We start from the raw sequence: 26,307 nt of genomic DNA, 5'->3' as shown, positions 1-26,307 counted from the left end.
TTAAGCAAAATACCTGACCTTAAACAAAATCACTTAATTTTTTTCAGATATATAATTCCTGTAACAGGAATTACAGGTGGTTGTGAGCTGCCATGTGAGTTCTAAGAATTGAACCCAGGTCCTCTGGAAAAGCAGCAAGTGTTCTTAACTGCTAAGCCATCCCTTCAATCCCAAATCTGACAAGGGATTTTTTTTTAAACAGTAGTTTTCAAATTTTTATGCACATGTGTGTTTGTATACCCTTATATGTGTGTACAGGAGTCCACAGAGACCAGAGGACATCACATCCCCTGGAGATGGAGTTAGAGGTAGTGGGGAGCTGCTGTTTGGGTGCTGAGGACCAAGCCCAGTCCTCTGCAAGGGCAGTAGGCACATTTAACGATTGTGTCATGGCTCTAGCCTCTTGCTGCATTTAAATGAAAACAGTATACAACACAAGCCAGTTAAAACAAACTTTTATAGCATCTATAAAGGTGAAACTTTAAGGTATATCTCTCACCTCTAGAAAATGTATTATGTAAGAGTTCAAAAGATTACATTACATAAAAGTTACATTATCCAATATCTTTCCTCTTCAAAACACCACTACAACTACATACTACCATATAAATATATATACTATCATATGCAATATGATATATACTGCTATGTATAATATCAGATCATATAAATGATACAAGTGGTTATAGGAGAGCTTTAAATAAAATGTCATTACATCAATTTTTGAGACTGTCAAGATGTCATACAACATCCAAAAAACTAAAAAGGCACTCCTGAAATAGGCTTTATTTGAAAATGATCATCAGTTTATGGAAATTATATTCATTTTTCTACTCTTGTGTTTATTGAGAGCTAGCAAGCGCAAAACCCAGAACATACTGAAAAAAACCCAAGGGTGAGGCACAAGACACAGCATGCTAAAGTAAGTAAGGCTGTGTGCAGGGCACTCCCAGTCAAACTCATGGCACCTGGGAGCGTGAGGCTCAGTCACTTCTAATCTCACAGAAAGCCTGCTGCTGCTTATTGTTTTTAAAGATGCACAGTTGAAAGGGAAAGAAAATGGCTTATGAGTTAATCACCTATTTTCTGTTCTACAAACTTGGAGCTTTATTTTCTTATCCTCACTTCGGAAAGATAGGAAATGCCATTTTATTGGCCTACTTCTGAGCAACTAGTGGGTTAACTTCTGGTAAATAACTTCTATCACTTCAAAGAACTTTAAAAATTTATTAAACCTTGCAAAACTATTGTTGAACAAGATAACAAAGCTTGTAAAATTTGCACTGAAATCACTCTATCTCAAAATTGGGTGGCTTACCTGACCTTGATGAGTATGTTAGTTCCCAGAAGTCAGGTGATCGAAACCGTTATGCTTTTCTTGTTAGGGAACACTGAAGGGTGTCAATAATTTGAGGAGAAGAATGACAATGACAACTAGACGAGCACACTCACCTGCCTGATGAACACCATAGCAGGCCCTCTTCTACTACCAACATTTTTAGATTTCCTACTCTTTAGAAGGAAATATATTCTTCAGCATAGCAAACTGTGCATGCACAGTTTTATGGTCTAGCCCACTGGTTAATCCTGTTCTACCAAATCCTTATTTTATAACAATATTCTGTATCACCTACTTTATAGCTTTTTAAAAGCCGTAGTTGTAATGTCGACACATATAATTTCAAAGGAAAAAAATCAAAATAATGCCTATACTTATCAGAAAAAAAATAATTTATTAAATACATCCTTCATCAAATAAATGGGTACATTCTACCCTAAAAGCATGCTGATCAAATCAGAGATTTGCAGCAAAGTGTAAAACTATTGTGAATATGGAAACTATAAAGACTGATATATGTGGATGTATGGTAACAGTTTCAGTGATGGATTGTTTTAAAAATGTTCACTCTGTGTGGTGGTTTGAATGAGAATGGCCCCCATAGAGCTGGTTGAGAGAGAGTAGAATGATTAGGAGATGTGGTCTTGTTGGAGAAGGTGGGCTCTTGTTGAACAAGGTATGCACTGTGAATGGGCTTTGAGGTTTCAAAAGCTCACATCAAGCCCAGCGTCTTTCTTTCCCTGTCTGCTGTCTGTAGATCAGTATGTAGAGCCCTCAGCTACTCCTCCAGCACCATGCCTACCTGCCTCATACCATAATGATTATGAACTAACCCTCTGAAACTGTAACCAAGTCCCCAGTTAAACACTTTCTTTATAAGAGTTGCTGTGGTCATGGTGTCTCTTCACAGTAATAAAACAGTAACTAAGACAGTATAGTAGACAGTGTGTCCTGGTTTGCTTTCTAATTCACTGTGACCAAAACCAGCCTGGGGAAGAAAGGGTCAATTTCATCTTACATCTCTCAGGTCACAGGACACCACTGAAGAAGTCAGGACAGAAACTGAAGCAAATGCCAGGAAGGACTACTGTTTCCTTTTGTGCTCTTCATGACTTGCTCAACTTGTTTTATTTTTCCATTCTTCCTTTCCTTTCTTTTTGTAAAATATAACCCAGAACCACCTGCCCAAGGAGTAGCATTATACAGAGTAGACTGGATGTTCACTCCACATCAATCATTAACCAAGAAAATGCCACCAGATTACCCTACAGGACAGTCTGATGAAGCCATTTTCTCCTCTCTCTTCCCAGATGACTGAAGCGTGTGTCAAACTGACAAACAACAACAACAAAACCCAAAAAACCAAAAACAAACCAATAAGAACACAGGGCTGTTCTCATTCCCAATGATGTCCATGTCATAAGCTCTAAAGCCTAGGATTATGCTGCCTTACTTCAATCACAAAAGGAACTTTGAAGATCGGATTCAGTGAAGAACAATCTGGGTCAGCCCTACATTATAACATGTGTCTTGAAAATAAAGATTTTCCTCAATTGTGAGCAAGACAAAGGAACAGCAGGGTAAGAAGAATTTGGAGCCCTCTTCTCTGGAAAGAAATTGATGTAGAGCCTGTCAAACCAACAGTTTAATTTCCTCATAACTTGAAATATAATAAAGATTTCCTAACCAGGATTTAAAACGTAGATTTAACTAAGGAAAATATTGTCAAATCTAACCATCACTTCATTTTTAACCTTTACATGTAAAAAAAAAATAGTAATCATACAATCAAAAGACAAGTGAAAAGTTGAAAAAGTAAAAACCGCCAATAAATCTAGTACATTAAAAATTGAGGAATCAGGGCTGGAGAAATGGCTCAGCTGTTTAGAGGATTGGCTGTTCCTCCAGAAGACCTGGATTCAGTTCCCAGTACCCATCCAAACTCCAGTTCCAAGAGTTCTGGCACTCTGAGTGGCCTCCGTGCATTCTGCAAACTCATGGGATACACACATTCATATAAACAAAACATTTATACACATAAGATAAAATAAACCTGTTTTTTTTTTAGGTTTGGGTTTATTTTTAAAAATGAAGGACTTCATACAGAAAATAAGCAAACAAAATGAACAGATGAATTATAAAGATATTAAAATGAATCTTATATGAGATTCTTTATTAACAACTGTATCTTAATAAAGCTCTTACAAAAAAAATAGAAAATTCAACTCTTTCCTAAGAAAATTAAAGCTGTACTACGTACGACACATGTCAACTGCCAGACGGGCAGAATCTGAGCACTCTGACAGGTTCTAGTCTAGTGGTGTTGGTGGAAGGTGGTCAACTGGCACAGTTCTTACAGAGGAATGTTAAGAGAAAGTCTATCCAAAGAAAGCAGGTCTATTTAGCAATGGGCTTCCAGCATGATCCTGAAACGCACTTCCACCAACATGAAATACATACAACCAAGGTTTGGATTGCAACTTTGGGGTTTTTGTTTTTGTTTTGTTTTTTGTTTTTTTGTTTTGTTCTTTGTTTTTTCGAGACAGGGTTTCTCTGTGTAGCCCTGGCTGTCCTGGAACTCACTTTGTAGACCAGGCTGGCCTTGAACTCAGAAATCCGCCTGCCTCTGCCTCCCAAGTGCTGGGATTAAGGGTGTGCGCCACCAATTATTATTATCTTGCCAATTATAAAACGTGGTCACAAGATATAAAATGGAGTTAGAAAGAACAAAAATAAGTATTAGAAAGAAAAACTGGGTAAAATCTGGACTGGAAAAATGGAAGTGTGGGGAGCCAAGGCTGGTTAGGAAGGCTGAGGTGCACAGGCAAAGCAAATGAAGAATAAATAGAGGCACGCTCACAGCAGGAAATTGTGACAAGGTTCTCAGCATTTAAACACAAAAAGCAAGGGCAGCAGCAGAGATAGAAGAAGGGGAAAATGGGTGCAGCTCAACTCAGGGGCAAGAAAAAGATTAAGGAGCTATGATAACCCTAAAATGTTAATGTGCCCGACACAAGGATTATTTTCATTCAAAGTACCAGAGATGTAGATCGCCTTAAAATTCTAATTTGACTTAATTTAGCCTTTAATCCAACTAGCATCTGAGAGAAGGAGATCTCAAACCCACAGCACTCTGACAATGTCAAAACAAAAAGAAAAACAAAACCAAAAAAACCAAAACAATATCTGGATTTTTGGCCCAGAAGGAAAAGAACAGCAAGCGTTTCTTCAATGCTATAAAGTCACTGCCACAAAACTGACAAAGAATAAAAATTGAAAAGAATCCACCTTAACACACGAGCCAAGCGATCTGAGATTTTACAGCCCAGTGTGAAACATAGTTTATGTACTGCCACAAATCTGTTCAAGCCCCATTTTCCTTTGACTTCATATGAAACTAGTTATAAAAATAGTCATCATAAGTACAGCAAAACTCATGGATTAAGTGCGCCTTTACGCAGATACAAATAACAGGATGTCTCTGTCTCTATGGAAACAGATGGTGGGGCCTCACTTGCTCCTACTCGGATCTTCATATTGGGCCAGGCCTCTGAAATGTTCCGATTATTACAAAAACAAATTGATTCTTTAGTCTCTCAAATTCATCATCTGTCCCAAAAGATCAATGAACTTTATTAAAAATATGAAACTAAAAGCAAATTTTTATGCTTCATCTAAGGAGCTTAATTTCTAGCATGAAAATTACTTGATTGGCAATTAGCAAAATCCACAGCACAGATTTTTTTGATGCAACTCATGGCTGGCAGCATAGAGAGAGAAGGAAGTTCAAGCAGGTTAAGTTTTTCTATTTCTTTATTCCTTCCCACATCCTACACGTCCGGAAACTGTTCTGTCCATAAATGTCCTCTGAAGATTAATAAACAGATTGGGAAGTGTTTTCAGAAGATGTGACTTTGCTCATCTCTAAAATAAATTTCTAAAGTCAGTGAAGTATATGCAAATCACAGGCAAAATATTCATTGGGAGAAGCCTATGTCTTTCAGTTATGATGAGTTTCAGAGAGAAAGGACTGATAAAACATGACTAATGGCATTCTGCCATAGGCACCAAGACTGGCTTCACACGTTGTGGTGGTTTATATATGCCTGGCCCAGGGGGTGGTACTACTAGGAGGTGTGGCCTTGTTGGAGGAAGTGTAACTATGGGTGTAGGCTTTAAAACCCTCATCCTAGCTCCCTGTAGCCAGTCTTCTCCTAACTCTTAGCTGTTCCTGCACCATGCATGCCTGGATGCTGCCATGCCTTGATGATACTGGACTAAACCTCTGAACCTGCAAGCCAGCCCCAATTAAATGTTGTCCTTGGTCATAGTGTCTGTACATAGCAATAAAACCCTAGCTAAGACACAAATCAAATTATGTCTTAAGTTGGGATTTCTACTGCCTTGACAACATGGTCAGAATAAACTTGGGGAGGAAAGGGCTTGTCTCCCCTTACAACTGGCAATCCACCTGTCATCCAGGAAGTCAGGGCAGGAACTCAAGATAGGCACCTGGAGTAGGAACCTATACAGACTCAGAAGAGGACTGCTGCCCTCTGGCTTGCTCCTGGTGCCTTGCTCAGCCTATTTTCTCATAGAACCAAAGACTACTAGCCCAGGAGTAACACTGCCCAGTGTGAGCTGAGCCCTCCTGTATCCATGAACAATCAAATTTTAAAAATTGCCCCCATAGACATATCCATAGGCCAATCTAGAGAGAGGGCATTTTGTCAACCATGTTTCCTCTGCTAAAAATTGTTTTAGCTTATGTCAAGTTGATATAAAGTTAGCCAGTACAAATGACCCCTTTTCAACTTGATACACAAACACAGCACCATTAAGTCATATTTCTTTTCTTTTTTCTTCATCCCCAAGATCTCATATAATCCTATGAGATCATATAATCCTAGGAGATCTTGGGGATATTAATCCATATCACAATATAAAACATTACAACGTCTAAAGTCCCATGGTCTCTCTAAAATATTCAAAGCCCCTGACCTCCAATCCTAGTCTCTAAAATATCCCAAGTTTCCCTAAAATTTTAAAATTCTCTCTAAAATATTCTATGTAAAACTCCAAAGTCTCCATAAAATTCCAAAATATCTTTAAAGGTTCAAAAATTTCTCACCTGAGGGCTCCTACAAAATAAAAAAATAAAGTTAAATATTTTGTTATTCAAAGTGGGAAGAACCAGGGCACAGTCACAATCAGACTGAAATATAAAAGTCCAGTGTTTTTGATCTTCTTGTGGGACTGCTAACAGTAGGAACAAGAGCTGTCTGATTCTGTTCTGAGCCTTTGGGACCCGTATGCCCTACTGGGTTACCTTCTCTGGCCTTAATAGAGGAGGAGGTGCCAAGTCTTAATGCAACTTGATATGCCACGGATGGTTGATATCTACTAGAGACCGGCCCTTTTCTGAAGAGAAACAGAGGAGGAGTGGGTGGGGGGAGGGGAAGAGAGAGGTGGGAAGGGACTGTGAGGAGGGAGAGAAGGGGAAATTGTGGGTTGGAGAGATGGCTCAGTGGGTCCTGAGTTCAATTCCCAGCAACCACATGGTGGCTCACAACCATCTGAAATGGGATCCCATGCCCTCTTCTGGTGTCTGAAGACAGCAACAGTGTATTCATACACTAAATGAATAAATAAATCTTTCAAAAAAAGGGGGGGGGGATTGTGGTTGGGATGTAAAATAAAAGTAAATAAAAAGGCTCAGTGCCTGACATCTGGGACCTGCTCAGGCTCCTCTAGACTCCATGGGAGCTTGGCACAGCCCCATTTCTCCAGCTCTCCTACCCCAAGAACACACAGCTTGGGTCCTAGGATCAGGCTGGCTCCACTCCACAACCACAGGTGCCCTTGGTGGTTGGCCCATGGTACTGACATGTCTAAGGTGCTGGAGTGTTTCCTGGAACTGGGCTGTAACTCTACCAATCACCTCCTGGGGGCTCTCTTTAGGGACTTTAATCTTTGCCACATGGTCCCATGTCTCAGCCTCTCTCCATATCCCCTACATGCCAGTATTATCTGGGAAAGCTTTGTTTGTAACTGTGACTGTCAACATGAGATACATACAAGCATAGCCCTCTCTGGACCACAGTTTCTGTGTGCTGACACTGAGGGGATATTTTCTGGGTGTTTTGTTTTATTTTATTTCTTTGTTTGTTTTAGTGTGTTTCCATATTTAAAATTTTATTAGATATTTTCTTTATTTGCATTTCAAATGTTATCCTCTTCCTGGTTTCCCCTCCGAAACCCCCTATCCCATCCTCCCTCCCCCTGCTCACCAACCCACCCACTCCCGCTTCCATGACCTGGCATTCCCTTACACTGGGGCACTGAGCCTTCACAGGACCAAGGGCCTCTCTCCTCCCCTTGATGTCTGACAAGGCCATCTTCTGCTATATATGCTGCTAGAGCCATGGGTCCCTCCATGTGTACTCTTTGGTTGGTGGTTTATTCCCTGGGAACTCTGGGGGTACTGGTTGGTTCATATTGTTTTCCTCCTATGGGGCTGCAAACCTCCTCAGCTCCTTCAGCCCTTTCTCTAACTCCTCCATTGAGGATCCCATGCTTAGTCCAGTGGTTGGCTGCGAGCATCGACCTCTGTATTTGTCAGGCTCTGGCTGGGCCTCTCAGGAAACAGCTATATCAGGCTACTGTCAGCAAGGACTTGTTGGCATCCACAATAGTGTATGGGTTTGGTAACTGTATATGGGATGGATCCCCAGGTGGGGCAGTCTCTGGATGGCCTTTCCTTCAGTCTCTGCTCCACACTTTGTCTCTGTATCTCTTCCCATGGGTATTTTGTTCCCCTTACTAAGAAGGACAGAAGGAGTATCCACACTTTGGTCTTCCTTCTTGAGCTTCATGTGGTCTGTGAATTGTATCTTGGGTATTCTGAGATTCTGGGCTAATATCCACTTATCAGTGAGTGCATACCATGTGTGTTCTTTTGTGATTGGGTTACTTCACTGAGGATGATATTTTCTAGTTCCATCCATTTGCCTAAGACTCCAGAGAACCAAATAACCCTATTAAAAATGGGGTACAGAGCTAAACAAAGAATTCTCAACTGAGGAACACTGAAGCACCTGTCTTAGTTAGGGTTTTACTGCTGTGACCAGACACCATGACCAAGGCAAGTCTTATAAAAACAACATTTAATTGGGGCTGGCTTACAGGTTCAGAGGTTAAATCCATTATCATCAAGGTGGGACCATGGCAGTATCCATTCAGGCATGGCACAGGCAGAGCTTAGAGTTCTACATTTTCATCCAAAGGCTGCTAGTGGAAGACTGACTTAAAGGCAACTAGGGTGAGGATCTTATGCCCACACCCACAGTGACACACCCATTCCAACCAGGTCACTCGTATTCCAACAAGGCCACACCTCCAGATGGTGCCACTCCCTGGTCCAAGGATATACAAACCATCAAAAACACCTAAAGAAATGTTCAACATCCTTAGGATGCAATCAGGGAAATGCAAATCAAAACAACCCTGAGATACCACCTCACACCAGTCAGAATGGCTAAGATCAAAAACTCAGGTGACAGCAGATGCTAACAAGGAAATGGTAAAAGAGGAACACTCCTCCATTGCTGGTGGGATTGCAAGCTGGTACAACCACTTTGGAAATAAGTCTGTCAATTTCTCAAAAAAATTGGACATAGTACTCCCTGAGGACCCAGCAATATCACTCCTGGGCATATACCCAGAAGATGCTCTAACATGTAATAAGGATAACTGCTCCACTATGTTCATAGCAGCCTTATTTATAATAGCCAGAAACTGGAAAAAACCCAGATGTCCCTCAACAGAGGAATGGATACAAAAAATGTGGTACATTTACACAATGGAGTACTACTCAGCTATTAAAAACAATGAATTCATGACATTCTGTTTGTCTTTTGAGACAGGATTTCTCTGTTTAGCTTTGGCAGTCTTGAAACTCTCTCTGTAGACCAGGCTGGCCTCAAACTCAGAGATCCACCTTTCTCTGCCTCCAGAGTACTGGGATTAAAGGCATGAGCCACCACCACCCAGCAAGCCACAGATTCTTAATTTAAAATATTCAACTTTCCTAATAAGCTTTAAAAGACTCTGAAACTTCACAAGTCAGGCCTCCAAAGTCTGCACTGTTCTTAACATATTTGCCTTCCCAGCTCCTGCAGAGCAGTCCACTGAGCTCAGAGCACGAGAGTCTTTTCAATTTAATTGAAAGTTTCAAATGCCACCACAGTTCTCCCCACAAACACACTTAGGCCTGTCACAGCAGCACCCCATGTTCTGGATACCAATTCTTTAGTCAGAGTTTCTATTTGTGCTGGCTGGTTTTGTGTGTCAACTTGACACAGGCTGGAGTTATCACAGAGAAAAGAGCTTCAGTTGGGGAAGTGCCTCCATGAGATCCAGCTGTGGGGCATTTTCTCAATTAGTGATCAAGGGGGAAAGGCCCCTTGTGGGTGGAACCATCTTTGGGCTGGTAGTCTTGGGTTCTATAAGAGAGCAGACTGGAAGCAAGCCAGTAAAGAACATCCCTCCATGGCTTCTGCTTCAGCTCCTGCTTTCTGACCTGCTTGAGTTCCAGTCCTGACTTCCTTTGGTGATGAACAGCAGTATGGAAGTGTAAGCTGAATAAATCCTTTCCTCCCCAACTTGCTTCATGATCATGATGTTTGTGCAGGAATAGAAACCCTGACTAAGACACATCTCTGACCTGTCATATCTCTGTGACAAAACACCATGACCACAATCAACTTGGGGAAAGAAAGGTTTCTTTTATCGTACATCTGTAGTCCATCATCCAGGAAGGTCTGGACAGGAGGCCATGTGTGCCATTTAGCAGCTACTCTTCAAGGTTTACTCAGCCTGCTTTCTTATAGAACCCAGAACCACCTGCATAGAGCTGGCACCACCCACAGTGGACTGGGCCATCCCACATTAACCGTCACTTGAAAAAAATGCATCACAGATTTCCTTTATGTCAATGGGTGGAGGTAATTTTTCAATTAGAGTTGCCTCCTTGAAAATCACTCTAGCTTGCATCAAGTTTAAATAAAACTCTCCAGCACAGAAATGTATTAAAAAAAACAGAATAATCTGTTATCCACTTTAAAAGTTGCAACTTTCTATCCATCAACAAACAGAACAGAAATAAAATTAATATATTTTTATGAGATTATTGTCACACTCCAAAAGTATATAAGAATGTGTTCACAGATTCTAAAACTAATTCTTTCACATATTAGGGTAATGCCACAATAATAAGATACTTTGAGTGGTTTTCCAGTATAAGAGAACTAATTATTAGGAACCATACATGTAATGTGTTGCTTGGTTCTTTTTTCCAGTGGACAGCCAAATAAAGCAAAGGTAAGCTTCACAGTTAGACAGGAAGTATAAAACCATCAGTAAAAACTGAGCCACAGAGCAGTGTCTAGAAAAACCCACGAGGTCTGTAAAATATTTCCAGCTTTATTAGAACTTCAGACCAATTTCCCTTATGAATATCGATGCAAAAATACTCAATAAAATTCTTGCTAACCGAATCCAATAAAACATTAAAACAATCATCCATCCTGACCAAGTAGGTTTTATTCCAGGGATGCAGGGATGGTTTAATATACATAAATCCATCAACATAATCCATTATATAAACAAACTCAAGACAAAAACGACATAATCATCTCCTTAGACTCAGAGAAAGCATTCGACAAAATCCAACACCCATTCATGTTAAAAGTCTTGGAAAGATCAGGAATTCAAGGCCCATACCTAAATATGATAAAAGCAATCTACAGCAAACCAGTAGCCAACATCAAAGTAAATGGTGAGAAGCTGGAAGCAATCCCACTAAAATCAGGGACTAGACAAGGCTGCCCACTTTCTCCATACCTATTCAACATTGTACTTGAAGTCCTAGCCAGAGCAATTCGACAACAAAAGGAGATCAAAGGGATACAAATTGGAAAAGATGAAGTCAAAATATCACTTTTTGCAGATGATATGATAGTACATATAAGTGACCCTAAAAATTCCACCAGAGAACTCCTAAACCTGATAAACAGCTTCGGTGAAGTAGCTGGATATAAAATTAACTCAAACAAATCAATGGCCTTTCTCTACACAAAGAATAAACAGGCTGAGAAAGAAATTAGAGAAACAACACCCTTCTCAATAGTCACAAATAATATAAAATACCTTGGGGTGACTCTAAATAAGGAAGTGAAAGATCTGTATGATAAGAACATCAAGTCTCTGAAGAAAGAAATTAAAGAAGATCTCAGAAGATGGAAAGATCTCCCATGCTCATGGAATAGCAGGATCAACATTGTAAAAATGGCTATCTTGCCAAAAGTAATCTACAGATTCAATGCAATCCCCATCAAAATTCCAAATCAATTCTTCAACGAATTAGAAAGAACAATCTGCAAATTCACCTGGAATAACGAAAAACCTAGGATAGCAAAAACTCTTCTCAAGGATAAAAGAACCTCTGGTGGAATCACCAGGCCGGACCTAAAGCTGTACTACAGAGCAATTGTGATTAAAAAAAAAACAAAAAACTGCATGGTACTGGTATAGCGACAGACAAGTAGACCAATGGAATAGAATTGAAGACCCAGAAATGAACCCACACACCTATGGTCACTTGATCTTTGACAAGGGAGCTAAAACCATCCAGTGGAAAAAAGACAGCATTTTCAACAAATGGTGCTGGCACAACTGGTGGTTATCATGTAGAAGAATGAAAATTGATCCATTCCTATCTCCTTGTACTAAGGTCAAATATAAGTGGATCAAGGAACTCCACATAAAACCAGAGACACTGAAACTTATAGAGGAGAAAGTAGGGAAAAGCCTCGAAGATATGAGCACAGGGGAAAAATTCCTGAATAGAACAGCAATGACTTGTGCTGTAAGATAGAGAATTGACAAATGGGACCTCATAAAACTGCAAAGATTCTGCAAGGCAAAAGACACCGTCAATACGACAAAAAGGCCACCAACAGATTGGGAAAGGATCTTTACCTATTCTAAATCAGATAGGGAACTAATATCCAATATATATAAAGAACTCAAGAAGGTGGACGCCAGAAAATCAAATAACCCCATTAAAAATGGGGCCCAGAGCTAAACAAAGAATTCTCACCCAAATACCGAATGGCTGAGAAGCACCTGAAAAAATGTTCAGCATCCTTAATCATCAGGGAAATGCAAATCAAAACAACCTTGAGATTCCATCTCACACCAGTCAGAATGGCTAAGATCAAAAATTCAGGTGACGGCAGATACTGGCGAGGATGTGGGAGAAAGAGGAACACACCTCCATTGTTGGTGGGATTGCAAGCTTGTACAACCACTCTGGAAATCAGTCTGGCAGTTCCTCAGAAAATTGAACATAGTACTACCGGAGGATCCAGCAATACCTCTCCTGGGCATATATCCAGAAGATGTTCCAACTGGTAAGAAAGACACATGCTCCACTATGTTCATAGCAGCCTTATTTAAAATAGCCAGAAGCTGGAAAGAACCCAGTTGCCCCTCAACAGAGGAATGGATACAAAAAATGTGGTACATTTACACAATGGAGTACTACTCAACTATTAAAAAGAATGAATTTATGAAATTCCTAGGCAAATGGATAGACCTGGAGGGCATCATCCTGAGTGAGTTAAACCAATCATAAGAGAACTCAAATGATAAGTTCTCACTGATAAGTGGATATTAGCCCAGAAACTTAGAATACCGAAGATATAAGATACAATTTGTGAAACACATGAAACTCAAGAAGAATGAAGACCAAAGTGTGGACCCTTTGCCCCTTCTTGGAACTGGGAACAAAACACCCATGGAAGGAGTTACAGAGACAAAGTTTGGATCTGAGACAAAAGGATGGACCATCTAGAGACTGCCATATCCAGGGATCCATCCCATAATCAGCCTCCAAAAGCTGACACCATTGCATACACTAGCAAGATTTTTCTGAAAGGACCCTGATATAGCTGTCTCTTGTGAGACTATGCCGGGGCCTAGCAAACACAGAAGTGGATGCTCACAGTCAGCTATTGGATGGATCACAGGGTCCCCAATGGAGGAGCTAGAGAAAGTACCCAAGGAGCTAAAGGGATCTGCAACCCTATAGGTGGATCAACAATATGAACTAAAACCAGTACCCTGGAGCTCTTGTCTCTAGCTGCATATTTTCAAAAGATGGCCTAGTCGGCCATCACTGGAAAGAGAGGCCCATTGGTCATGCATACTTTATATGCCCCAGTACAGGGGAACGCCAGGGCCAAAAAGTGGGAGTGGGTGGGTAGGGGAGTGGTGGGGGAGGGTATGGGGAACTTTTGGGATAGCATTGGAAATGTAAATGAGGAAAATACCTAATAAAAATATTTAAAAAAAAAAAAGGACAGGAGTTTTATTTTAAAGTTAAAAAATGTTGATACTTTTACAAATATTACTAAGTTTGAAAGACTTGTAAGTGCCAAAGGATCAGGAGTTTGCTGTGTGATTCTGCCTCCTGGTAATGTCAGGAGACAGATTCCACCAATAAAGTCTCACCAATGACAGCTCAAACGTGAGCTAAACAGGATGACACTGACAGACATGCTAAAGTGGACAGGAAGTACCAGGATGTCTCACCCCTAACGGGACCACAGGCAACTAAGGAAGGCTGCGAGTGGGAGAAATGGTCTTCCTTATGGAAGAGCATACCAATTAGTTATCCAGTATCACATGGTCAGCCCTGAAGATATACACACAAGTACCGTTATACCCACTGAAGTTAGACTTAGAAAAATATGTATTTGTATAAACATAAGAAGGGGAAAATGGTGTAATTATGTTTTAATCTCAAAAAATAAAAATAAATTTTAAAAGGAAGAAAAAAAAAATCTGTCTTCCTAGAAAATGTCTTGTGACATTTGGGAAGGTAAACTGATCTAATATTTATAGTGATGTATTGCAAAGTACATCAATTTCCTTTCCCCTCAGTATTTAGTAGAGAATCGTTTTTATTGTAAACTAAGGGGAAGGGTGCTGGATGGGGTCGGGGCAGTGAGACGATGAGACGATGAGGGGAGACTCTCCGAAGGTCTCTGTGGTGAGGTGTGAATGGATGTGGCGATGAACAAGCACCTAAAGCAGCATGGTCCCCCTGGGAATTGTAATATCCTTCCCTAAGCTCACACTCACTTCTCAGGCAGAGAGGGATCTTGGGTATCTTGTCAGCTACTCTGATCTCAAGAGAACTGCACCACGCCATGTCCAGAAGACAGAATTCAATATCAGAGAATATGCAGTCCGTGGGCTTTGTTAGTAATGGGGAACCATTACTAACAAAGGTATTCAGGGTATGCAGAGGGTGCATGTTCAGAAAATGTATCTCTACTGAAAAGCAGGTCCACTGGGCGTGGTGGAGCACGCCTTTAATCTCAGCACTTGGGAGGCAGAGGCAGGGGCAGGTGGATTTCTGCGTTCAAGGCCAGCCTGGTCTACAGAGTGAGTTCCAGGACAGCCAGGGCTACACAGAGAAACCCTGTCTAGAAAAAAACAAAACAAACAAACAAACCAAACTCTGCAAAGCAGATCCTGCTTTAGAACACACATCGGATGGTCTAATGCACAAGCAAAACCCCTACACAAATATAACTGCTCTCTCATCTGAATGCTGCTGCAGCTATACATTACATCAAATGCTCAGCAGGTCAGAGGCACTGTGTGCTTGCAGGCCAAGTCTGAGAAAGCAACGGCGTACCTGGTAAAGCATGATGGGTTCTATGCTGTATCCTAGGAGAGCGGCAAAGTTCTTAGCGATGACCGTTTTCCCACAGCCCTACAAAGGGAAACACAGGCAGGTGATGGATGAGTCAACTCACAGCTGAGAGCGAATGCTTACAATGAAGCCGCCACTTACCTTCCCTCCAATTAGGCATATGTCCTTCACCATATGAGACTGCACCATCTCAGCCAGTAACTGCTTGTGACTGACAGTCTGAATGAAATGGTCAGGAGCACAAGGCTGGTTTACTGCTCTAGTCCCAGCTGGTACCTGTTAAGTTAAAAAGGCAATTAAAATATACATTTTTCCCAAGAATAAGCAATAGAAAGCACATAGTTTCTACTCAAAAGTCCCTTGTTAGTTTATTTTAATTCAACTCTATGCAATCATTTTTTCACTCCAACCTAATGATCCTCATCACATCTCTAATTAGTCATCCCTCTAAAACTGAAGTCCCGAGCCATTAGGTGTGTGCAAATATTTCCTCCAAATCACTTGCTTTCTGCTTTTTAGTTTTTCTCTTTCCCCAGAATCACTGGGCTTTGGACCTTGCTCTTTTCTTCTCAAGGGACATTGGTTTTAAATTTTATTTTTTACGTATGTGTATGTATGCCTGGGTGGGGGTGCCTGCAGAGACCAGAAGAGAACATCTAATCCCCTGGAGCTGGAGCACCAGGAGGTTGTGAGCCACCTGACATGGGTAATGGGAATTGAACCCTGTTCTCTGGGAAGGCAGCTAGAGCTCTGAACTACTGAGCTCTTCTGCCCCTCTAGGGATGGTTTTTTAAATTAAATTTAACTCACACATAAACTAAAAAATCATGTGTTTGTGTAAGTTGCATTCTATATTGTGTATACATTGGGTAATGTTTACATAAGTGTCTAGTACTAACATAAAAGGCTAACTGGGAGGGAGAGGAGGCAATGACCTTGCCGTGTCTTTACCAAGATGACATGACTTAACAATTACACAGGGTCTATGCACATAAACCTAGATTGCATCTGCATCATCCAACACTTCTCATTTCTTTTGTTTTTGTTTTTGTTTTGTTTTGTTTTTTGAGAGACAGTCTCCCTATATCTAGTATATAAGAATCTAGTATACAAAAACAAACAAACAACAACAAAACCCTACTATATAATCAATACTCACTAAATCCAATTACAAACAGCCTGGATCATGATACTCATAACTGATATTTAGATCTAAGAAACAGTATAGCTACATGAATAAAGAGTAAATCCCTATCTAAACAAAATAATTACAATAGAACTTTGCTTAGTCACTTAAAAGAAGGCAAGCATTTGTTCTTCCCTACTCCTTTGTGCCAAGCATTTTCAAGCTGTGTTTCCTGGGGATCCTGGAGCCCTTACAGCAGTGCTTGGAAGAAAAGGACAAGACCGACCAAGCAGCTGGAGCTCCAGGGCCACACACCTTCCTTACCCTCACTAACGTGTTCAGCAGCACAACCTCCATGCAAGCTGCTTCCTGCAGCTGTGGGGTCTCTACTAGGGAAACTGTTTGAAAGCACTATTACCTTTTTCTCCATCTTTGTTAATTTTTTTTGGTTTTGTTTTGTTTTTTTGAGACGGGGTTTCTCTGTGTAGCGAACTCAGAAATCCACCTGCCTCTGCTTCCCAAGTGCTGGGATTAAAGGCGTGCATCACCACGCCCGGCTTTTTTGTTGTTGTTGTTAATTTTTATATAACTTTTTTACCATTTTTACACCTCCTGCAATTCTTCCCAGGTCCTCCCCACCCACTACCCATCCTACTTCATGTTCTTTTTCTCTCAAAACAACACAAAAGTCATCATAAACAACAACAACAACAAAAACCCAATAAAACAAAAAAAAAATGCCAAAACAAACAAAAGAGCTCACAAAAAGAAAGAAACAAATGCCATGGAGTTTGTTTTCTGTTGCCCACTATTTCTGGGCATGGGGCCTGTCTAGGAGTGTGGCTGTGACACTCCATTGGAGGAAACCAGTTTTCCCTTTGGCAGTGGGTGTCCATTTGAAAGCACTATTCCTTAGTGAGAACTCATAGCACAAAACATGTCTGTTAATCAACACTTGATTTGTGAAGGAAGGCTTTCCTCATTCTGAATTTTTCACACACAGCTCTGGGTTACCACACAGATGTAGCCATAAAATGATGGATCTAGGGAGGTACAGCAGAGCCCAAGACTTAGCAGGGGATCAAGAGCCTAACTTAGGCCACAGGAGTGCCTGGCGTGTGACAGATTTTAGGATGAATAAACCATGATGAAGTACCTTAATGGTCACCTCTTTTCCTGCGACCCGGATTGTCACATGGGCATAGGAGCCGTGGCTGTCAGTCATCCTCTCGACTCTTACAATCTCCTTAGGAAGCAGGGAATGTCCAGAACCCTGGAGCTCAAAGCGCTGTAAGTCACCAGGAAGATATGTCAGATTGTTAATTAACTGGAGTCCTATCTAATTAGAACTGAAACCATTTCCATGTTATTATACAAGCAGAAGCTGGAAGTTAATGAGAATGTTTTACTTTTCACTAATACCTTTCCTCTTGAACAATAATTAAAGATGATATAAAAATAACCCCTAAAGTCTACTAATACAAAATAGAAATTCTCCACTCCTGAGCTGGCTCAAGTTCATAATCCACACTTCTTGATAATTCAACATCACAATTTACTAAAAAGGGATGATTCAACTCTAGAAACCACTATTGAAACAGACTTGTGTCAGGGGATAGCTGCTAATGTGTCCCCTAAATTCAGGAAAACAGAATTGAGATATCATTCAGCAGTAACTTTGGGTGGATAGCGTAACTTATAAATTTCAACAATCAGTCTTGCACAATCTCTGGCTTGGTGGCATCTCTGCATAGTTCTTAATTTTGTAAAATGGGCTTAAAAAGCCAGAACATTGGTTGTTTCTTGATGTGAACCAACTATTAACACTCTCGATGTGAACCATTAACACTCTAACACTGACTATCTTATACTAGCTTCTATATTAAAAAATGAACACAGAAAGCAAATATGTATGTGAACACATAGAAACAGTAATTGAAATTTTTTAAAACCCATGCATAGAGTTTTTTCAATATGAAAAACAGAGGGGTTTAAAAAATATTAAACACTTATACTCATTTTAGAACATTATCTCTAAAATGAATGATCTATGCAGGGCAATGCATGAACAACCATCTACTATTGAAAAGGATGACAGAACTGCAGAAAACAGTATTCAAAGAAAATCATGTTCAAACTCGATATTCAAAAACAACAGCCCAGTTTAGTCTTCATTTTGGAGACTTAGATCCCACAGACAATCACTAATTTCCAGAAGCCTAAGGAAAAAATTATTTGTGCAACCATAATAAAGGAATTCCAATGTTTTACAAAATCCACACAGTATACACCAGTGTGGTGAAAACTGCTTCCACATTGTACCAACAAGTGACTTGTGGATCTTGGGCAGTGACACACGGATCTCATGGAATGACATGGTACTGCAAGGGAGAGTCAACAAAAAGTGGCAAGGCACGGCCAAGGAACGAAATGCATCTGGATCAAACCATACAGCCATTGTGTCTAGAAAAGCAAACAGCCATGTGGAATTAAAGGTGTGTTCTCCCCAGGGACAGTGATGCAGGGCTGAAGTCAGAGCCTGTGTTACAAGCAGAGCTACTGTTACAATTCATAACAGTAGCAAATTCACAGTAATGAAGTAGCAATGAAAAATAATTTTATGGTAGGGGTGTCATACCATCATGAGGGATTGTATGAAAAGATGGCAGCATTATGTGACCAATTATGTGGTCAATTTTGGAGAAGGTCCCGTGAGGTGCTGAGAAGAAGGTATATCCTTTTGTTTTAGGATAAAATGCTCTGTAGATATCTGTCAGATCCATTTGTTTCATAACTTCTGTTAGTTTCACTGTGTCCCTGTTTAGTTTCTGTTTCCATGATCTGTCCATTAGTGAAAGTGGTTTGTTGAAGTCTCCCACTATTATTGTGTGAGGTGCAATGTGTGCTTTGAGCTTTACTAAAGTTTCTTTAATGAATGTGGCTGCCCTTATATTTGGAGCATAGATATTCAGAATTGATAGTTCCTCTTGGAGGATTTTACCTTTGATGAGTATGAAGTGCCCCTCCTTGTCTTTTTTGATGACTTTGGGTTGGAAGTCAATCTCATTAGATATTAGAATGGCTACTCCAGCTTGTTTCTTCATACCATTTGCTTGGAAAATTGTTTTCTAGCCTTTCATTCTGAGGTAGTGTCTATCTTTTTCTCTGAGATGAGTTTCCTGTAAGCAGCAAAATGTTGGGTCTTGTTTGTGTAGCCAGTTTGTTAGTCTATGTCTTTTTATTGGGGAGTTGAGTCCATTGATATTAAGAGATATTAAGGAAAAGTAATTGTTGCTTCCTGTTATTTTTGTTGTTAAAGTTGGCATTCTGTTCTTGTGGCTGTCTTCTTTTAGGTTTGTTGAGGGATTACCTTCTTGTTTTTTCTAGGGCGTGGTTCCCATCCTTGTATTGGTTTTTTTCTGAAAGGACCCAGATATAGCTGTCTCTTGTGAGACTATGCCGGGGCCTAGCAAACACAGAAGTGGATGCTCACAGTCAGCTATTGGACGGATCACAGGGCCCCCAATGGAGGAGATAGAGAAAGTACCCAAGGAACTAAAGGAGTCTGCAACCCTATAGGTGTAACAACATGATGAACTAACCAGTACCCCGGAGCTCTTGACTCTAGCTGCATATGTATCGAAAGATGGTCTAGTTGGCCATCACTGGAAAGAGAGGCCCATTGGACTTGCAAACTTTATATGCCCCAGTACAGGGGAACACCAGGGCCAAAAAGGGGGAGTGGGTGGGTAGGGGAGTGGGGGCATGGGTATGGGGGATTTTTGGATAGCATTGGAAATGTAAATGAGGAAAATACCTAATAAAAAAGAAAGAAAGAAAGAAAAAAAAAAGAATGTTGAAAAAACACTGCACTAAGTAATACTTTTTCTCATTTCTAGGCTATGGAGCACAAAAAGAGAAACTCTACAGACGAAGTTCACCAGCTACTAAATATGTGGTCCCGTGGGGTGCTTTTCCTGTCAATAGCTATTCAAAGCATGGCTACTCTGCCAAGGAGTCAACAATGGGAGCCTATCTAGTGAGTATCAGCGGGCAATCCAGGTGGCTCTCTTCTCACAACAGAGCCTTCAGATACACAGCCTTATGAGAAGTCAACCCTTTGGGAAAATACCACATGTATCTATTTAACTCACTCCACAATCTCTAGATCCCAGAATCACACCTGGGACGTAGTGAGGGGTCAGTCAATAAAAGTTGGTTAAATAGAAACCCAAATGGGGGCACTGGAGAGATGGCTCAGCGGTTAAGAGCACTGACTGTTGTTCTTCCAGAGTTCCTGAGTTCAATTCCCAGCAAACACATGGTGCCTCACAGCCATCTGTAATGAGATCCGATGCCCATTTCTGGTGTGTCTGAAGACAGTGACAATGCACTCACATACATCAAATAAATAAATAAATCCTTAAAAAGTGCAAATGTAATTTTCCCCTTCACCCTCAAAATCACCCATGCTTGGGAGCGGGAGAGAAAACTAACCACTGACTGTTCTCAGAGAGGATCAGGTTCAGTTCCCAGTACCCACACGGCCGCTAGCAACCCTCTAACTCAGTTCCCTTTCCTGGCCTCCACAGGCTCCTGCCATGCAGTACACAATCAGATATGGAAGCAAAATACTCATGTACCTAAAATAAAATAATCCTGTTTGAAAACTCATCAATTTTTTCATCATAATCTTCTTTTCCTGCTCCTTCAATGAAAAAAGGAGTTCTACTGTAAGTGACGAAAAGTTACTAGAATCATCATCCTATCTCTGGTAAAACAACGTTTACATCACTCAAAGCAAGGTGCAGTGATGTTCTAGAAATGCCCCCATTACCCAAGGCCTACAGACTATGTACTTGTGAACTTTGGCCTGTGTTCCTATAAAGATGTTTATCTGTCTTGTTACAATAGACGGAGACTTCTCGAATTTACGTCATCATAGACCCCCAGCATCCTTTGCTTCCTTCTGCTCAGTACCACACACATTTTACCAGCAGCACATCCAGGTCCAGCTCCCTGTTTCCTCAGTGCTCGTCTACCCATACTACCCATCTGGTTTAGGCTTACATTCCCACTTACTAACATTGCTCTTGGTAAATCCACAAACTACCACCAAAGTTCATAAGCTCATTTTCTCCCTATCTTTTACCACCTCTTCCTTCTCAGTGTACTCTGAAAGCTCTCCTTAATGTTTTCCAAGGTCACTCTAGGAAACATCAGGAGAGAACCATTTAACAAAAGTTACCAACTGAAAGAATGTGGTATGCATTACAGTAAAGGCATCTCTTACATTCCAAGAAACTGGTACTTTAGAAGAACCTCCCAGCCAAGTATAAATAACATACCTTGATCATTTGTGACTGCTATCTCACTGTGTACTCGGCCTGTTTTATCTTTAATAGAACAACCTTACTTGCTTTGAATTTCCTATGTGATTAACTTCTACAACTTAAGCTAATGCTTTGCCATAATCATAAATTATGAACTTTTCCACACCCCCAGCCTAAGGTAATACATGTGTTGGTATATGTGTTATGATAACCATCTGGTAGGAACAGAAAATAGGTGAAAGTGGCTTTATCAAGTGCATATCCATCACAAATGCTATAAGTTAGTACGTCTATTAACAATGATGTTTGAAAACTGTCACCTGGGTGAGCTGGGGTCAGATGGAATCAATGACTTCATCCCTTATAAAACAGTTCAAGATCTCTGTAAAATAGCCTCCAATCCTCCCCTGATGTGATGCTGTCTGTACTGTTTAATAAGTGGGAGAGGAAAGTCCTTTGTTGAAGACACACATGGGCACACACAGAGACAGGGACAGATTCACAAGACAGCATTTAAGCAGGCAGAGATTCCGACTCATACAACAGACAGAAAGGGACAATGGAAGATGTGGGTACAAGAGAAGCTGAGAATCCAAACCTGGGCTTGCTCTCAATTTAATGACACCAAGGAGAAGCACTTTGATTCCTTTTCCTAATTTGACACCGAGTTATTATTGGTAACTCTGAGTTTATTATTAATGTGTCAAACCTATGCAATAGAACACAGGCTATGTTTTTGTGAGGAGCAGAGAGAGAAAAACATCGAAACATTTACTAATCCCAGACTGATGAGACACAGCGCTTACATCTGTTAATGTGAGAACATAATGTGCTCACAGTTGATTGGATACCAAAACCGTCATGGAACAGGATGCTTGTTTCATGTTTCCAGGAGGACTTAGGTATATTTCCTTATTTAAAAAAAAATTCTATCATATCCAGATAAATAATTTTAGAAATCATCAATTTTCATAACTCCTGTTTTTTTTTCTGGTGAATCTATGAAATGCTGACCTGTGCCTGCCATAGCCCCTTTGACTCTCCATGTGGATATCTAACAAGCACATCAAATATGCTCAAACATGGGATCTTGATTTTTCTACAGCCTTTCCATCCTCAACTTCATCAATAAAATCCCACAATCTGAAAAGCTTATAGTTATCCTTGATTCCTTGACTGAGCCCTGTATTCAGGTCTTTGGGAAGTCATATTGGCTTTACCTCCAAACCACCTAAATGCATTTACCTCTTACCAACCTCATGGCCAAAGCCCCCACAATCTCTCAACCGGGTTAATGTAACAGTCCCATGGCTGATTTTCCTTAGCTTTCTCCCCAATACTCCAGAGTTCTCATCTTAACCCTTAAATGTGGTTGTTTCCAGAATTTAATATCCAGTTTTTCTTTTTTTTTTTCCTTTTCTTCTTGCTCCCAGAACCTATTAAATAATTCCCCATGAATTCAACTAACACTTACACACTAATGATTCCTAAGCATTTATCCTTTTTATTCCTCGAACACTGTGCTGACATGGGCAAGGGGTCCCAAAGCCCAGTAGAGACAGACATGGGATCCCAAAACAGCAAACTGCATTTGCTGCCTGGAAATCTCCTGCCAAGACCCCCCTGATCAGGCCCCACCTGGACTTAGTGTCTGCACCAGCACCAAGGAGTTATCTTTAATATTAAAATAGCTCTAGAAATAGAACTAGAGTTTAAAAGCTGCTAGAAAGCGCTAAGTCAGAGAGAGCCCCATGAGGAGCTGTGTCCCCTCCTCCATTAACTGGCAGCATCGCAGCTCACTTGTCCGAGTGGGCTTCATTTCTCTTGACCTCTCACTTGTGCTCGGTCTCCCCTCATGCTAATTGTTACCAGTTAATGTCTCTCATCCCACCTGTGCCTCCTGCATGCCTGCTTTCACCGAACCATTGCTTTTACCAGAGCCATTCCTTTTTTAAGCCACAGTGTTAGAAAATCACCATATAAAATGTTATTAGAGTGTCTGCTGCCCTACGCAGACGGTATGGTCTCCAAGAGGAGTGATCAGATAGCATCTGCTTCTGCATCTCTAGAATTCACTATGGAGACAATTATTTGCCAAATAATGAATGCTCAATTAATGTTTGTTGAACTAGACAAAAACACTAAATGCAAGATCTTTCCAAGTTTCACAAAGAGAGAGAGGTGGTTCAGACTATATCATCAATGAACAAGAGTGGCACAGCCTTCCTGAATCTCCCAGGGAACATACTAATTTAGTCATTGTTATGACGGAGCCCTCCTTAAGTGGGGCTGAGAGCCAAGACACGTTCTAAGAAGCTTGGATGCGTCTGTTACTAAACTGCCAGCAAGCATACCATTCTCAAAGCATGGCAAGATGAGAATGAAAGGATTTTCTTTCAGAGTCTTAACTAAAGCTAGACGTGATTCCATGGCTACAGAGATGTTTTAAGAACAGGAGCATCACGTGACAAGCACCATCTGGGGACTGAAGGCGTTCCAGCCACTTCTATAGCTGGTTTAGAAACAGGAGAAGTCCTCTGAGTTTTAGCTGGCTGCATTTTCAGTGGGTAATAGGTTTTTCTTTAAAATCCAGTCTAATTAAATGATTACATTAAAATTCAAATGCAACTACTCATTAATTTTTATGATATCTATGAAGGAATATAAATCCCTTCTTGATTTGTTCTGTTAGAACAGATATGCCCAGTCCTTTATTATAATCCTTTCTGAATTTAATGAAGTTCACTAATTTTCACACTTTCTATCAAAACTATTTGAGGATATTGTTCAGACATAAGCATTAGCTTAAGATATGCCTTGAAAAAATGAGAGAGAGAAATTTAAGGTGGCAAATACATCAGAGTGCCCTAAAACAGATAAAGAGCTACAGCAGTGTGCAGTCTGCTCCACTGCTAAAACAGGACATTCAGTCCTCGTGTGTAAAGAACATCACTGTGAGCAACAGCTCCTTAGGTCAGGCGAGCTACGGCTGTGATTCAACCTTCAGGTGAGATAATTAAGGTGACAAACACAGTCACACTTTTTCTTCTCTTAACAAAGTAATTCCAACACCTACTATCAAAGTTAGAAGATTTCTGTTTGTAATATGAACCAATAACCCGATTTCTGCTTCCTTTATCATGAAGACCAAAAGAAGAGCAAAGCTAAGAGAAACAGCATTCTTGAGAAATCCAACTCCTGAAGTAGTCACAGAAACCAGGAAAGTAGAAATGGAGGCAGGGAGAAGGACATCTAGAAACATGGTGTCTTAAGTTTCCATTGCTATGACAAAACATCGTAGCAAGGCACTTACACAAAGAAGGGTTCCTTTGAGGCTGGCACTCCCAAAGTGTGAGAGTCTATGATAAGAGAGCAAAGATATGGCAGCAGACAGCTGGAGCCACAAGCAGGAGGCAGAGAGCTGACTGGGAATGCCTTGACTCTTCGAAACCCAATGAAACACCTCCTCCAACAACGCCCCACCTCCTAATCCTCACCACACAGTTCCACTAAGGAGCACATGGACCTATGGGGAGCATCATCACTCAAACCATCAAGAACGGTAGCAGGACACAGTGCATAAGAGAAATGGAGAGAGAAAGAATCTATGAGAGGGCAAGGAAGGACAGCAGCACAGAGGTGGAAGGGGGATAAAGACCACTGAGGATGTATGAAAAAGCCACATGAAAACATTTTTATAAACTTACTTAAAAACATGTATATAATACTTACATACGTATGTGGGAGTGGGGCTTAAGTGGAATTAGGCCACATAGAGTTATAATGCTCCCCAGCAGCTGTAGACTAACAAACCCCCCAAACATAGGAAACTTCCTTTCAGTTGTTGGTCAGGGAGGTCCCAGAGGGTCCCAAACAATATAGGCTGTTGCCATTGTCCTTGGGGCCTTCCAGAACTTAAAAGTAAGGCTCTAGTATGGAAACACCACATACTTCAAATACAAGACTGGGAGAAATTGGTCTGGAATTCACCCTGAAGCCTTTTCCCTGAGAACTAGCATTCATAATATCTGAAAGTGCTAACTATGCAAGCTACCAAGGGAGAAGAATCAACTACCCTATCCAGCTCTAAAGCCTATGGACCATAGAACTGTTCCAGCAAGGTATCCCCAGTGGTACAATGTAGTGGCACTTTTGTTGTGGGGGTGACTATTAGCTGTCAATTTGAACTTAAATGCCCACGCAGTAAGTGAAAATTCATACTTGGTACTATAAACTTAGCCAACTACCCATGGCTGGAGAAGTCACAGTAGAATAACTTGTTATTGCTGTTTTCCTAAACCAATATAATTTCTAACTATATTCTAAATACTAGTAACAAACAGATGAGTGTAGTTCTTGCCCTTTATCAAAGATTCCTTTTGCAACAGATAGAAGCTATAAGATATCCAAGCCTGGACAAAAAGAAGAGAATAAATGACTTTATGGTACCTGCTCAGCCCGTCAGTACATCTACAATGCAACGTATACGTCTAAGGCTCAGAGATCATCATGGAAGAGGGGGAGGAAAGACTGTAAGAACCAGGACGCCTATTGCTACATGATAACTTCAAAGTCATGACCTGGTTGCTGCAACCATGAAATCAAATATGGTTGCCTAAACAAGACCCTGAAGAATACTTAAGGCTGTCAAATCCTGGCCTTCAGATAATGGAGGTCCTAGACAGTATTTACGTTCTAACTACTACAGAGAAATCTATAT

General features: G+C 40.7%; 1 protein-coding gene across 1 annotated transcript in view; it reads right to left on the bottom strand.

The window, feature by feature from the left end:
* Vwa8 (von Willebrand factor A domain containing 8) overlaps nt 1-26,307 on the bottom strand; it is a 360,138-nt gene that overhangs the window by 232,851 nt on the left and 100,980 nt on the right. The window contains exons 10-12 of the mRNA XM_021181216.3: nt 17,411-17,542; nt 15,270-15,404; nt 15,111-15,188 (exon numbers count right to left, since the gene is read on the bottom strand). Coding sequence (XP_021036875.1) covers nt 15,111-15,188; nt 15,270-15,404; nt 17,411-17,542 — 345 coding nt within the window. The remainder of the gene's footprint in view (nt 1-15,110; nt 15,189-15,269; nt 15,405-17,410; nt 17,543-26,307) is intronic.

This window comes from Mus caroli, unplaced genomic scaffold (assembly GCF_978045245.1).
Source record: "Mus caroli unplaced genomic scaffold, Mus_caroli_1 scaffold_12, whole genome shotgun sequence".
Classification (NCBI taxonomy): Eukaryota; Metazoa; Chordata; class Mammalia; order Rodentia; family Muridae; genus Mus; species Mus caroli.
Note: the sequence above shows the minus strand (reverse complement) of the source record. Positions and strands in the feature narration are given on the sequence as shown.